The following is a 14,222-nucleotide window of genomic DNA, read 5'->3' as shown; positions in this document are numbered from 1 at the left end:
AGCAGACGTGGGGCCGTTTGCCCTGCAGATATCTGGGTGGAAAGAGAGGAAGAGTGTGGAGAACGTGGTGTCTCGGAGGGAGTGTCGTTCTGCCCTGAGCTGCTCAGGGGAGTACTGATGTCCTGCGCCCCAGGGAGGAAATTGAAAATTAACTGGCTGCCTCAGCCTGTTTTCCTGCTCCTGTAAAGCCGGGAGTGGTGGCAGGGTGGTGCACAGAGGGTCTGATCCCGAGGATCCCCGGGTTGCCCTGGAGCTGCTCGCTGGCCCGGTCTCTGCTTTGCCCCAGCTGACGGTGGCGTGTCTGTGCTCCGCAGTTCACCCAGAGTGCCTTGGACTGCATGGGGGTGGAGGTGTGCCGGCTGCGAGCCTTCCTCCAGGTAGGACGTGCCCGGGATGGCTCTGCGGGCTTGTGGCGAGGGTCGTGCCAGGCTCCCCTCGCCGGCGATCCCTCTGTCAGTTTTCCTGAGGTCCTTTCTCTCGCCCTAGGCTGGGCAGGAGGCGTCCGACCTCGCCATCCTCCTCAAGGACCTGGAGACCTCGTGCAGTGACATTCGCCAGTTCTGCAAAAAGATCAGGCGCCGCATGCCCGGGACGGACGCGCCGGGAATCCCTGCGGCACTGGGCTTCGGGCAGCAGGTGAGCTGGCACCCTGGCACTGCCCCGCATCCAGCCGTCGCTGGGATGGGAGCCGTGGGCTGCGCTGTGACGGAGCGCTGCCGGCTCGCGGGAGGGAGCGTGCTGCTGCGCAGTGACCTGCTCCAGCCGGGCAGCGACCCCCCTGCTCCGGCGGCTGAGATGGGATGTAGCGTCTCTGGGCTCCGTGTTTCTAGTCGGGATGGAGACCTCGACTTTGTAACCGACTTTTCTCCAGCCTTCAGTTTCTTTCTGTCTTTCCTGGTGTTTCCCATCTCCCTAGTGAGGCTTCAGAAGCAAGTTAAAAACTCACTAATGGTCAGACTTGGGGTGAGGCGAGCGTTGTGCAGCCAGGAGCTTGCCCAGTGCCCGGGAAGCGAGCTGGAAGCAGCCCCTTTGCCTGCACCTTTCCCAACCATCCTGTTCCTGCCCGACTTTCAGGTGTCGGACACGCTGCTGGACTGCCGCAAGCACCTGACATGGGTGGTGGCCGTGCTGCAGGAGGTGGCTGCTGCTGGGGCGCAGATGATTGCCCCTCTGGCGGAGAACGAGGGGCTGCTGGCGGTGAAGCTGGAGGATCTGGCCTTCAAAGTGAGCGAGCAGGTGAGAAACCCCCTTCTCGACCGCAGTGCGGGGTCAAGTGGCGACTCGTCTCACTGCAGCGCTACGGACACGAGCAGCTCGGGATGGGAGAGCCTTGAGGAGGCTGGGAATGAATTTCCAGGGGTATCATGGAATGACAGAATAGTTTGGGTTGGAAGGGACCTTTGAAGGTCATCTAGTCCACCTCCTCTGCCATGAGGGCAGATTTAGATTGGATATAAGAAAAAAATTCTTCCCTCTGAGGGTGGCGAGGCACTGGCACAGGTTGCCCAGAGAAGCTGTGGCTGCCCCATCCCTGGCAGTGTTCCAGGCCAGGTTGGATGAGGCTTTGGGCAACCTGGTGCAGTGGAGGGTGTCCCTGCCCATGGCAGGGGGGTTGGAACTGGATGGTCTCTGAGATCCCTTCCAACCCAAACCATTCCGTGATTCTATGAGCAGGGAATGGCAGGGAATGCCAAAACACAGAAGGGTTGGCAGTCCTCTGCCCTGCGCCGTCCTTCCCCGCAGCCACACCGAAGGGACTGGGACCAGTGGCACACGGGGAGCGGGCAGGGGGCTGTGATTGTGGCTGTGAGCCCAGCCCAGGGGCACCCGCCACTGTCTTCCCGTCCTTCGCAGATCTATGGCACCCCGGGCATCAGCCCCTACGAGTGTCTGCGCCAGTCCTGCAGCATCCTCATCGCCACCATGAACAAGATGGCCACGGCCATGCAGGAGGGAGAGTACGACGCAGACAGGCCACAGACCAAGGTGGGCTTCGGCTGTGGCGGGGGCCTCGGGCAGAGCCGGAGCGTCTGAGCCGCATCGTGATCTCCCGCAGCCCTGCTGCCGCCCGTCCCGGCGGGAGGCTGTCCTCCGGGTGCGATACGGGGGCGGAGAGCTGGGGAGGTGCAGCAGCTGCCTGCAGGATTCCGGGACCGACAACGGTGCCCCTCTTGCCATGCGGCCCCAGCTGCAGGTACTGGAATTCCTTGTAAAATACCAATTCTGTACCTTGTTCCTCCGGTCTCCGTTGCAGCCCACCCCACCTGCTGACCTGCGGGCAGCGGCTCTTCGGGCGGAGATCACCGATGCTGAGGGACTGGGGCTTAAGCTGGAGGACAGGGAGACAGTCATCAAAGAGCTGAAAAAGTCCCTCAAGATCAAGGTGAGCCGTCCCTCCGTCCATCTCTGCCCCCCTGGCTGGTGGGTGAGGAGCTGTCGTGCTGCCGCCGCGGTCACACTGGTGCTCCAGGTGGCCTGTTGCCTGTGGAGCTGTGCCGAGTCCCAGCCAGATCTCCTCCTGGAAATATTCCTCCAGTTGTCGGGGGGCACTGCCTGCCTGGTGCCTCCCTGCCACACTCTCCTGGCCTTTCCCCCACCGTGTTCTGGGACGGGGTGAGCGTCGGTGACGGGTGCTGTGCTGGGTGCCAGGCGTACGTGCAGCGCGGGCAGAGGCTGTGATTTCTGGGCAGGCTGCCACCAGTCGCTGCCAGGAGCAGTTCCTGGTGCCCGCTGCTCCCAGGGCGCTGGAGCACTCTGATTGCTTTCCTGCCTCTCCAGGGCGAGGAGCTCAGCGAAGCAAACGTGCGGCTCAGCCTCCTGGAGAAGAAGCTGGACAGCGCGTCCAAGGATGCGGATGACCGCGTGGAAAAGATACAGACAAAGCTGGACGAGACCCAGACGCTGCTCAAAAAGAAAGAGAAGTGAGTGTGAGGTGGGGCTGCTGCCGGGGGGCTCTGGTGGGCGCTGGGCAGCCGGCGGTCCCTCGGGCTGCCTGGGAGCTTTGTGGACTGGTGGAGAGGGGTGGTACTGGAGGATCCGCAGGGAAACCAGCACGTTTCACTGGTGCACAGGATGGCAGAGGGGTCCCAGGAAAGGCCCTGGTCGAATGCTCTTGTGGAAAGGGCCGTTGTCTGGTGTGTTCTTACTGCTGCTGCGGTGCTCCGAGTGTCTCTTGCCACCCGTGATCCGCGGGCAGAGCTCTCGGGTCCTGGACTGCTCGCCTCTTTCCTTCGGTGGAGCGTCTCCGGCTACACCCCTGACCCTGCGTGCTCTTCCCAGGGAGTTTGAGGAGACCATGGATGCTCTTCAGGCAGATATCGACCAGCTGGAATCAGAGAAGGTGGAGCTGAAGCAGCGCTTGAACAACCAGTCGAAGCGAACCATCGAGGGCCTGCGCGGTGCCCCTGCCTCTGGAGTTGCCTCCATCGTGTCTGGCATCGCCGGAGGTGCGTAACCAGCGTCCCCAGAGCACTCCAACGCTTCTGCGGCTGGAAAGGGAGCCCGGGACGTCCTCCGGGCACAGGGTCCGGGAGCTGTGCAGGGGAGTGCCCTGCAGTGTCAGTGTGGTGCCCGCCCGGGAGGCGCTGCGGGAGCTCGGGCTCCCGGCAGGATCCAGCAGCACTTGGGAACGGTGCTTCGACAGTCCGCTGCTCTGCCCGCCCAGCGCTCCCGCAGCGAGCCAGAGCCCTGCCGTGGCTGGCAGGGGAGAGGGCAGGTTTATCCCCCGGTAATGATGACCGGGGAGCGCGGAGAGCCGGCAGTTCCATGCCCGGGCAGGCAGGGCAGTGGTGGCACCTCTGAGGAGCCAGCCTGGGGCATCCCTGCTCTGGCTGCTGTGGGCAGGCGAGTGCCAGTACCGCCCGGCCCAGCCCGCGGGCCTGTCCTCCCACCGGGATGCTCCTGTGGAGAGGCAGCGGTCTGTGCCTGCCTGCTGGCGTGTCCTCACTGCTGCTGGCAGTGCCCACCTCTGCTGCCATGCCTCTCCATGCACAGACGGGCTTTTCGGGCCCTGCCACTCCGATCTGGCCGGCTCGGTGAATGAGATCCGTCTCCATGATCTCTCCGTGCCTCCTGGCCTCTCCTGAAGCCCAGCAGCAAGGGGTGGCGATGGTGAGAGATGGGTTCTTGCTGGGGTGACAGGTCCTGGTGTTGGCTGGCAGGGGTGTTAACACCTCCCTCATCGCTCTGTTTGGAGGAGGTGTCCTGCAAGAGATGCCTGGTGGCAGGAGCCATGAGGAGCAGGGGTGGGGTGATGGGAGTGGTCCTGGCAGGAGCTCAGGTGCCCTTTAGGGCTGTGACCAGGGCAGCTGTGGAGGAGCCTGGCCATGACCCAGAGGGTCCAGGTTCCCAATCCTTTTGACCCCATCTGGGCTGGGTACCACCTGGATGCAGCAGCTCCTGGCCCTCGTGGGGCTGCAGCCTCTCCCCGTGTCACGGTGGCCACGAGCTCCGGGGTACGCAGCACGGCGAGCGCTGCCAGCACCAGCCTGCTCCCGAGCCCTGCATTTCGGAGCGGGGAGCCGGGGGCACAGGGAGCGCAGCCCGAAGGGACCCCGGCTCTCGGGACGCAGTGCTCACCGGGCGCCGCAGAGGTGTCCCACCCCTGCGCAGGGAGGCTCCGACGGAGCACCCCGGAGCAGGGCACAGATCACGGTGCCCTCAGACCCACGGCTGTGCCATGGGCGTGTGCATGCCCGGCTTGGGCTGCTCACAGCCGCGCACGCGGTCGGGGCTCGCTGGCTCCGGCAGCAGCGGCGCGGAGTCCGGCTGCACCGGCGAGGCCGCTGGGACAGTCGCTGCTCCCGGAGTCAGGGGCCGGGGGCCGGCACAGGACACAGCCGTGGGTGACCAGAGCTCCTCTGGCCACGGCTCTTCTCAGACTTGATCCTGGGCTTTAATTCTGCTTCTTCTTGTCTTTCCGCCGGCTCCTCTCCTCGTCCTGCAGAGGAACAGCCCCGAGGTACGGTACCGCACCCGCATGCCAGCGCTCCCGCCCGCCGGCACCCAGCACTGCATGCCGGGGGGGACTGGCATCCCAGGGCACCCAAGCATGGCCCTGGGACAAGGCTCGGTTTGGGAGCAGCGGGAAGGACGCAGGTCCTGCTCGCGGGCAGCGCTTGGCTCAGGCGCCGGGCAGCCCGTGGCGCAGGGCAGCTGGCGGCCGGTGCATTCCTGGGCAGCACCGGGAGAACGGGAAGGGAGCCATGAGCATGAAACCGCTGCAGGTGCGGAGCGGTGTGACTCCCGCAGCCGAGAGACAGGTCCCCGGAGTGCCCAGAGCCTGGCGCAGCCCCGCGTCTTCGGGAAGTGGGCACTGGGAGAGCCTGGTGCCAGGCTGCTGAGGAGGGAGTGGGGGGTGCTGCCCGTGGTGTCTCGTCCTTCTCCGCGGGAGCCGGGCAGGAGGTGCCACATGTTCGTCATGGCTCCATCGGTGCCCGGGTGCTGCTTCCCCCCGCCCTGCAGCCACGTGTCCCTTTGCCAAGCCCGTCCGCACGTCCGGTGCCCGTTGTGGCGCTCCTGCCCGCACTCGCGTGTGGCAGTGGCTGACGCTGACGCCACTCATGCCTGTCCGCAGGTGTGGGTGCCGGCCAGGTGACAGGAGGCGGCTCAGGGCCCGTCCAGGTGAAGGACTCGCCTCTTCTCCTCCAGCAAATCGATGCTCTGCAGCTTTCCATCAAGCAGCTCAAGAACGAGAACAACCGGCTCAAGGTGAGGTGCCCCATCCGCGGTGGGTCCCCGGGCACCCGCAGCGCTGAGCGGGCCCCGGTGGGTGCTGGCATGGTCCTGGCATGCCGGACCCCGGGGCTCAGACGGGTCCCGCATGCCAGGAGGGCGAGGAGGAGAGGAGGGAGGGCGAGGTGTGGGGTGGCTGGGGGAGTGCGGTGCCGTGGCACAGCGCCAGGCCATTGCCCTGGGGCTGGGCAGAGCGGCCTGAGGCCGCGGGCGGTGATGTGCTCCTTCCAATGCCACCGAGCAGCTCTGCCCTCTGCGCTGTGGGTTTCCTCGGGAAAAGAAACGAGAATGGCGAGAGGTGTGTAGGACTCAGCTTTACAGAGGGGCTCTGCAGAGAGCCCGGCCAGGCACGGCTGTGCCATGCCCGTTTCTGCGGCGGAAGGCTCAGGCTCTGCCCTGGGAGCATGGCAGCCCGAGGGAAGGGCCGTCCTGCGGTGCCACGGCACTGCTCGGGGCGTTCCCCTTCCACCAGCAGTGGCTCTGGGCTGGGGGCTTGCACCGCGTTGGTGCCCGCCTTCGGCTGAGGGTCTTGGACAAAGTTGTGTTCCAAGAGGGCGGGAAGGGTGGAGAGGGAGGTCCCCGTGGGATGCGGTGTGTGTGGGATGTGATCCCTGTGGGATGCGGTCCCCGTGGGATGTGATCCTTGTGGGATGCGGTCCCTGTGGGAGGTGGTCCCTGTGGGATGTGGTGTGCATGGGATGCAGTGTGTATAGGATGCGGTCCCCATGGGATGCGGTGTGCATGGGATGTGGGCCCCGTGGGATGTGGTCCCCATGGGATAAGCCAGAGGAAGGGCACTTGGTCCCCCACAGCTGGCGGCGGTCAGGAGCCCAGCTCTGCGGGGGCTGGCAGCGAGCTCCGCTGGAGATGAGCTTTGGCTCCCTTGGACCCGAGCGCGGGGTCAGCGGCTGGAGCCGGAGCGGCCGGCAGAGCCGGAGGTGCCGGTGGCGTCGCTGCCCAGCCTGGGTCCCCCCTTCCGACCGGAGACGGGCTGGTGCAGACTGATGGAGGCGTCTATTGATTAATGAACGGGCTGTGAGGGAACTGGCAAAGCAGTAAATAATCTGATTAACCGCGTGACGTTCCAGCACCGTTAGTTCTCAGACACGTAATTACGCAGATGACGGTGCACGAAGCTGTTAACGATCCCTCGTAAGTCCAACGAGTCACGTCGTGGCCACTGTTGAGTTCCGGGTCCGGAGGTGCTGAGGTGGCGAACGGTTTCCCCTCCTCGAGTCTCTCCTGTCCCCAGCACATTGTCCAAGAGCTTCCCCCCGGCGTCCCGGCGCGTCTGGGACATGGTCCGTGGGCGCCCGTGCTCCCACCCTTGGGAGATCCGCCCTCGGGCGGTTCTGGCTGCGGTTTTCTGCCCTTACCTCTGCGCTCGGGCTCTCCCGTTTGCTGCCTTCACGCCGCGTTTTCCCTGCTGGGATCCTGCCCCTAACGACCTTCTCGCCGCCGTCACAGGGAGCCCAGATGAAGATGGAGCTGGCCAGCCTGACGCCCCTGCAGGTGCCCAGGATCTCCCTGCCCAAGAACAGGCAGGGAGAAGGCCTGGCCACGCACACGCTGTACCGCAAGACCAGCCAGCTCCTGGAGACCCTCTACCAGATGAGTGCCAACGCCAAGGTCGTGCACATGAAGCAGACCAAGTCGGGTAGGTCCTACACAAACGCTCCTGGGCTGAAGCATCTGGGGGGGCCTGGTGCTGGCACAGGTTGCCCAGAGAAGCTGTGGCTGCCCCATCCCTGGCAGTGTTCAAGGCCAGGTTGGATGAGGCTTTGGGCAACCTGGTGTAGTGGAGGGTGTCCCTGCCCATGGCAGGGGGGTTGGAACTGGATGGTCTCTGAGGTCCCTTCCAACCTAAACCATTCCATGGTTCTATGGCACAGCCTCTTCCCTGCGGCGCTGCCGGCTGAGCCATGAGCCTCTTGTCCCCCCAAAACCTGCCCTGGTGACAGAGAACCTGTGCCAGCCAAGCAGCTGGCCAGACCAGGGCCCTGGGGAGGAAGGACACCTTCCTCCTGCTCCCTCCTGCAAACCTCCCTGTCCGCTGCGTTGGTCGGACGAGCGGCACGGCGCCGGTTGCCTTGCTCGTGCCACGGTGCTGCTCCGTGCCCGGCCACGGGCTCGTCCTCTGTCCGGGCTGGGCAAGATGGGTCCTGGTGCTCTGGTTGGAGGCGTTTGGGCAAAGAGTGCCGGGCGAGCGCTGGCGCTGCCGTGGCACTCACGCAGCCTTGTCCTCGTGCCGGGACGGACCGCGAGGCGCCGGCGTCCCTCACCTCCTGTCTCCCCCAGCGCGGAGCTCGTCGGCGCGGCTGCTGGAGCAGACGGCCCGCCTGTGGTCCCTCAAAAACGCCATCGATGCCCTGAAGGTGAGGCCAGTGCCTTCCGTGCCCACTGCGGGCAGCTTTCCGCGGGGGTGAGGTGCTGGTGCTGGAGGGTGGGTGCCCCGGTGGGTGCCCAGCCCGCCAGTGCCCCCAGCCCCAGGGGAGGGGTGGGGGGGGGTGGAAATGGAGGGCCACATCTCTATGTAGGCACCGCAGATGGTGCTGCCAGTCTCTCAGCGTGCCCTGGGGCACCGCTGGCCGCAGCAGTGGGGGGCAAAGTGCTGCCCCCTTCCCCTTCCAAAGCAAAGCCGGCTTCGGGCCCTCTGGCTTGTCCCCGGGGATGGGGGGCTCGGTGGGGTGGTGGGGGGGCTCTGCAGGGTGGCGGGGCGGTTCCGGGGGTGCCCGTGTCCCGTTGCCCCCCCAGGACGACACGATGCGGGAGATGGTGCAGCAGCAGTCTGGCGCCAGCGTCCCCACCAGCTTTGGCACCTTCCCCTCCGCCTCCTTCCTGAAGGTGAGACCCTCGCTCCCGGGGCGCGGGGGCGCCGGCGGAACGACGGGGTGGATCGGGACGCTCCATCCCGTTCGCTCCGGTACCACCCCCCCGCCCCCCCCCCGCCAACCGTGCGCGCTCCCGCAGGCGCGGCAGGAGCAGGAGGCGGGCACGGCGCGCTACGGCACAGTGACCTTCCCGTGCGCCGCGGGGCACGGCCAGACGCACCGGCTGCTGCTCACCCCGGAGCTGCTCCGCCATCTGCAGCGCCACTTCCTCTCCTGAGCCCGCGGAACCGGGGCCCCCCCCGCGCCGGCGGGCGCTCACCGACCCCCCACCCCCCTCGCCGTGTCCCGCCGCTCCCCGCCCGGGGCACGCGGCCGCTTTTCCCCCGGCCCCGCCGGGGCCGCCCCCGCTGTCAGACACTACGGCCGCCGGTCCGACCGCCGGGACCCCCCGGGAGCCCCGGGCCGGACCGCACCGGGGGGGCCGGAGCGCCTCCCTGCCCCCGCCGCGGGGGCGGCGCTCGCGCTCTCGAATAAAGCTGCTCTGAACCCGCCCGCGGCCCCGCGCCTTCCTGCGCCGGCACCGGGCACCGGGGGGGGAACCGGGGGGGGGGCGGCGGGAAACGGGCACCGAACCGCGCGGCGCGGGAAGGGGCGGGAGGCGCGCGGGCCGCCCCCATTGGCCTGAGGGCAGGAAGGGGCGGGAGGCTGCGGCGCTTCTTGCGTCCCATTGGCCGAGGTAGGGAAAGGGAGGCGGGACAGCCTGGCCCGCTACGTGATTGGCTGCAGGCGCGGCCGTCGGGGGCAGCCTGCGCTGATTGGCGAGGGCAGCGATGCGCTGTCGCTGATTGGCTGCGGGCGGGCGGGGGCGGGCTTCCGGCGAGGCGCCGTCAGTTCCGGGCGGCGGCGGCGGCGCGATGGTGAGTGTCGGGACGGCGGCGGCGGCGGCGGCGTCATCCGCCCGCATCGGGCCGGGCCGGGGCGCGCGGGGGCGGCGGGGGGGCGCGCGCGCGGGGGCGGCGCGAGCCGCGGCCCGGGGCGGCGGCTCCTGTACCGGGGCGGGAGCGGGGCCCGCGGCCGCCCCGGTAAGCGGTGCCCGGTGCAGGTGCTGCTCCACGTGCTGTTCGAACATGCCGCCGGGTACGCGCTGTTCGCCGTGCGGGAGGTGGAGGAGATCAGCCTGCTGCTGCCGCAGGTACGGGACCGGGGGGGGCCGGAACCGGGGCGGGGGCGCGGGTCTGTCCCGCCGCGCCGTGCTGTGCCCCGCCGGGGCCCATTCTCGCTGTCCGGTCCCTGCCGGTTCCCGGGGCCGTGACCGGGCCGTTGCCGCCCGCAGGTGGAGGAGAGCGTCCTGACCGTCGGCAAGTTCCACAACGTGGTGAAGCTCGTGGCCTTCGCGCCGTTCCGCTCGGCGCAGCGCGCGCTGGAGAACATGAACGCCGTGTCCGAGGGTGAGGGGGGGGCGGTGCCCCCGGGGGTGCCCGGGGAGGGGGGGCGGTTGGTGCCATCCAGGGAGGAGGGAGGGTCGATGCCCCTGGGGGAGATCAGTGCCGTCCGGGCGGGGTCGGTGCCCCGGGGGTGTCGGGGGGGGTTGATGCCATCCAGGGGTGCCCAGGGCAGGGGGGTGGTCGGTGCCCCCGGGGGGTCCGGGGAGGGGGGGGGTCGGTGCCCCCCGGGTGCCCCGCGCTCACCGTGCCCCCCCCAGGGGTGCTGCACGAGGACCTGCGGCTGCTGCTGGACACGGCCATGCCGGCCAAGAAGAAGAAGGCGCTGCTGGGAGTGGCCGACGCCAAGATCGGCGCCGCCATCCTGGAGGAGCTGGGCTACCAGTGCCAGACTGGAGGGGTCGTGGCCGAGATCCTGCGTGGTGCGTCCCACTGCTCGGGGGACGGAGGGGTCTTTGGGAACAGGATTGGGACGGGGGAGTTCAGGAGCACCCCACTCCTGCCGGGATTGAGCCAGGGGTGGGGTTCGGGACCAGGATTGGGATGGGGGGTTCAGGAGAGCCCCGCTCCCACTGGGATTGGGACGGGGTGCGTGCTCCTGCTGGGATTGGGACGGAGGGCGGGGTTCAGGAGCGCCCAGCTCCCACCAGGATTGGGCCAGGGGAGTTCAGGAGTACCCCACTCCCACTGGGATTGGACTGGGGCAGGGTTCGGGACTGGGATTGGGCCATGGGGGTTCAGGAGCACCCAGCTCCCACTGGGATTGGGCCGGGGGGGTTCGGGAGCAGGGGGCCCCTGCGCGGTGGGCAGTGACGGGCCGGTGGTGCCGCGCAGGGATCCGCCTGCACTTCCACGCGCTGGTGAAGGGCCTCACCGCCCAGTCGGCTTCCAAGGCCCAGCTGGGGCTCGGGCACAGCTACTCCCGCGCCAAGGTGAAGTTCAACGTCAACCGGGTGGACAACATGATCATCCAGTCCATCAGTCTGCTGGACCAGCTGGACAAGGACATCAACACCTTCTCCATGCGCGTGCGGTGAGCGGGCACTGGGGCAGGAGCAGGGCACGGGGTGGGAGCGGGGCACGGGTCCGTCTCCCCACGCTTACCACGGGCAGCCGCCACTCCGGCTGCCTGTACAGGACGGGGAGGGAGAGCAGCACCTCGGGCACAGCCCGGCCGGGGCGGTGGTGCCCAGCTGGAGTGTGCTCGGGGGCACACACGGGGCACACACACGGGGTCGGGCCGTGGCGCTGACACTGTGCCCGCAGGGAGTGGTACGGATACCACTTCCCGGAGCTGATCAAGATCGTCCCCGAGAACTATGCCTACTGCCGGCTGGCCAAGTTCATCGGGAACCGCAGGGAGCTGGGCGAGGAGAGCCTGGCGGGGCTGGAGGAGATCGTCATGGACGCTGCCAAGGCGCAGGCCATCCTGGAAGCCTCCCGCTCCTCCATGGGTGAGTGGGCACCGGCAGCGGCAGCTCCACCGGAGCGCTGCGCTCCCAAGGGGGTGAGGGGTGTGGTTGGCACCACTCAGCCGCCGGTGCCCGTCTCTCCAGGGATGGACATCTCTCCCCTCGACCTCATCAACATCGAGAGCTTCTCCAGCCGCGTCATCTCGCTCTCGGAGTACCGCCGGGGCCTGCAGGAATACCTGCGCTCCAAGATGAGCCAGGTGGCACCCAGCCTCTCGGCGCTCATCGGGGAGGTGGTAAGTGGCAGCGCGTGTGCCATGCGCCGTGTGCCGCGCCGGGCCGTGGAGATGATGTCCGAGCAAATCTGTCAATCCACTGAGCCTCCTGCTGACACCTCGCTGCTGATCCCGGCCCGGGCACCTGCGCGGCAGGAGCTGCGCCGCGGGCACGGGAGCAGCCGTAACGCCGCTCCCTTCCCTTCCAGGTGGGTGCCCGCCTCATCTCCCACGCCGGCAGCCTGACAAACCTGGCCAAGTACCCGGCCTCGACGGTGCAGATCCTGGGCGCCGAGAAAGCCCTCTTCAGGTACCGCCGCGGCGTGGTCGCCGTGATGGCGGACCCCCGGGCCGCCGGCCGCGATGCGCCGCGAGGCTGCATGTGATGGGCTGGCCCCGGTCTCTGAGCGACCACCGTGGGGGCTCCGTGTCTTGTCTGGTGGGGCCTCGCGGGTGCCCGATGGCAGGGCCGCTGTCCCGGGCACCCCGGAGGTTAGCGGGGAGGCAGCTGTGCCACGGGCAAGAGCCAGGGCAGGAGGGTGGTCCTGCAGGAGAGGAGGGCAGCCGGTGGTGGCACCGGCCCTGGGGTACCCTTGGCCCTGGGGTACCCTCAGCCCTGGCACCGGCCCTGGGGTACCCTCGTGCTGCCCCCAACCGTTCCGCTGGCCACTTCCAGGGCTCTGAAGACGCGCGGGAACACCCCCAAGTACGGGCTCATCTTCCACTCCACTTTCATCGGGCGAGCGGCTGCCAAGAACAAGGGGCGCATCTCCCGCTACTTGGCCAACAAGTGCACCATCGCCTCCCGCATCGACTGCTTCTCAGGTGCCCGCAGTGCCAGGGTGGGCGGGCAGGGGTGGGGTGGGCGGGGTGGGATCCTGGGCCGCTTCTGCCATGATGGGAATATTTTTCGTCAACAGCATTTCACTGCGTGAATGGTGACTCCTGTGGGCTGAGCAGAGCGGGCACTGGGGTGGGCAGCAGGGTGGGCACCAGGGCAGGCGCTGAGCCCCTCTCCTGTCCCCCGCAGAAGTCCCCACCAGTGTTTTCGGGGACAAGCTGCGGGAGCAGGTGGAGGAGCGCTTGGCCTTCTACGAGACGGGGGAGCCGCCCCGCAAGAACCTGGAGGTGATGAAGGAGGCGGTGGTGGAGGTGAGGCCGCGGCGAGATGAGGCCGCGGGGGCACGGGTGGGCAGAGCCGCGCGGTCGGGCGTGATGTCAAACTGCCATCCTGACCTGCCGTGGAGGCAAAAGACTGATTTAATGAGGCTGATCCGACCAGTGCTGCTGGGCGGGGAAGGGTCATGGAATCATGGAACGGTTTGGGTTGGAAGGGACTTCAGAGACCATCCAGTTCCAACCCCCTGCCGTGGGCAGGGACACCCTCCACTGCACCCAGGTGCCCACAGCCCCATCCAAGCTGGCCTGGAACACTGCCAGGGATGGGGCAGAGAGGGTCCTGGGCCCGGAACCTCCCGCGCTGACTGTGTCCCTCTCTCCTCCGTCAGGCGAGCGAGGTGGTGGCTGAGGTCAAGAGGAGGCAGGAGAAGAAGGAGAAGAAGAAGAAGAAGAGGGAGAAGCGGCGGCTGGAGGCCCTGGCTGCGGCCGCGGAGGAGGTGGAGAACGCGGTGCTGGCGCCGGAGGTGAAGGCAGGGAGGGCACTGCAGGGTGGGTGCCCTCCGCTGAGGGGGCTGCCGGAGCACCGGTCCCGGGTTATCCCTGCCCTGGCCTGGCCGCCCCGCAGCCGAGTGGGGTGTGTGGGATGGTGTGTGGGATGGTGCCAGGGCACCAGGAGGTGGGATGTGGGGGGGTGGTCCCCCAGCGCCCTGCGTCGGGCACGGCTCCTGCTGACCCTGGGCTTCCCCTCAGGAGAACAACCTCGAGCCCAAGAAGAAGAAGAAAAAGAAGAAGCAGGAGCTGGAGGCAGCCTCGGAGCCGGAGGAGAACGGGCTGGAGGAGGAGGAGGAGGCCGTGCCCAGGAAGAAAAGGAAACTGACGGTGGAGGCAGACCAGGAGGAGGAGGAGGAGAAGAAGAAGAAGAAAAAGAAGAAGAAGGAGAAGGTCAGGGACTCGGAGGAGGACTAGGGCGGGCAGCAGGCGGAGCTGGAGCCGGGCTGTGCTCCAGCACTACGGACTCCTGGACGGGCAGCTCAGCTTGGCGCAGCCTCGCCTGGCTGCCAGTGTTCCCTGGCAGCAGCGTGCCCGGCACGGCGACGCAGTGTGGCTGGGTGACTGCATGAAACGCGTTTTGGCGCCCTGTGGTGTGGGTGGGTCCGTTGGCCACGCCATGGCACCGGCAGCCCCCGGGCCTTGTTGTGCCTCTCGCAGCGTTGCCTCCGGCCGCCCCCCATGGCCCCAGCCCCGTGCCCGGGGGTGGCTGGAGCTGCACGTGGCACCAACCTGTGCCCGTGGCGTGAGGGGGCAGGAGATCCCCGAGTGTGACGGAACCTCAATAAAGGGCGGAGGTTGGTGTCAACCCTCTTGTGTCGGGTACTGGTGCGGCATGGGGGGCCCTGAGGTGGATTTGCC

General features: G+C 67.8%; 2 protein-coding genes and 2 non-coding genes across 4 annotated transcripts in view; all 4 read left to right on the top strand.

Moving 5' to 3' along the window:
• DCTN1 (dynactin subunit 1) overlaps positions 1 to 8,841 on the top strand; it is a 79,458-nt gene extending 70,617 nt beyond the window's left edge. Inside the window, exons 20-32 of the mRNA XM_086612561.1 lie at positions 315 to 377; positions 487 to 636; positions 1,075 to 1,236; positions 1,855 to 1,986; positions 2,255 to 2,383; positions 2,779 to 2,921; positions 3,280 to 3,446; positions 4,946 to 4,960; positions 5,576 to 5,709; positions 7,201 to 7,390; positions 8,032 to 8,108; positions 8,488 to 8,577; positions 8,704 to 8,841. Of these exons, the coding sequence (XP_086468687.1) occupies positions 315 to 377; positions 487 to 636; positions 1,075 to 1,236; positions 1,855 to 1,986; positions 2,255 to 2,383; positions 2,779 to 2,921; positions 3,280 to 3,446; positions 4,946 to 4,960; positions 5,576 to 5,709; positions 7,201 to 7,390; positions 8,032 to 8,108; positions 8,488 to 8,577; positions 8,704 to 8,841 (1,590 nt within the window). The remainder of the gene's footprint in view (positions 1 to 314; positions 378 to 486; positions 637 to 1,074; positions 1,237 to 1,854; positions 1,987 to 2,254; positions 2,384 to 2,778; positions 2,922 to 3,279; positions 3,447 to 4,945; positions 4,961 to 5,575; positions 5,710 to 7,200; positions 7,391 to 8,031; positions 8,109 to 8,487; positions 8,578 to 8,703) is intronic.
• A 630-nt stretch (positions 8,842 to 9,471) lies between these two features.
• Positions 9,472 to 13,847, top strand: NOP56 (NOP56 ribonucleoprotein). The gene is made up of 12 exons (XM_086611965.1): positions 9,472 to 9,481; positions 9,667 to 9,756; positions 9,898 to 10,012; positions 10,267 to 10,428; positions 10,841 to 11,039; positions 11,273 to 11,460; positions 11,563 to 11,714; positions 11,903 to 12,003; positions 12,370 to 12,518; positions 12,724 to 12,845; positions 13,202 to 13,336; positions 13,563 to 13,847. Exons 1-12 carry the CDS (start codon positions 9,479 to 9,481, stop codon positions 13,776 to 13,778), a joined length of 1,632 nt encoding a protein of 543 aa, XP_086468091.1. The 5' UTR covers positions 9,472 to 9,478; the 3' UTR covers positions 13,779 to 13,847.
• LOC147528790 (small nucleolar RNA SNORD56) lies at positions 12,583 to 12,653 on the top strand. The gene has a single exon (XR_015222188.1). It is a non-coding gene; the product is annotated as a small nucleolar RNA SNORD56 (small nucleolar RNA).
• LOC147528789 (small nucleolar RNA SNORD57) lies at positions 12,901 to 12,969 on the top strand. Its single transcript, XR_015222187.1, has one exon. It is a non-coding gene; the product is annotated as a small nucleolar RNA SNORD57 (small nucleolar RNA).
• Positions 13,848 to 14,222: the final 375 nt, after the last annotated feature.

Source organism: Tauraco erythrolophus, chromosome 5, assembly GCF_009769465.1.
Source record: "Tauraco erythrolophus isolate bTauEry1 chromosome 5, bTauEry1.pri, whole genome shotgun sequence".
Classification (NCBI taxonomy): Eukaryota; Metazoa; Chordata; class Aves; order Musophagiformes; family Musophagidae; genus Tauraco; species Tauraco erythrolophus.
This window is presented reverse-complemented; position numbering and strand designations above follow the sequence as displayed.

What these genes read in the sequence shown, in the direction of transcription:
- NOP56 (XM_086611965.1), top strand. An exon ending in CGTGGCCGAGATCCTGCGTG is followed by an intron (nt 10,429 to 10,840) that starts GTGCGTCCCACT and finishes GGTGCCGCGCAG; the next exon opens with GGATCCGCCTGCACTTCCAC. An exon ending in CCGCATCGACTGCTTCTCAG is followed by an intron (nt 12,519 to 12,723) that starts GTGCCCGCAGTG and finishes TGTCCCCCGCAG; the next exon opens with AAGTCCCCACCAGTGTTTTC.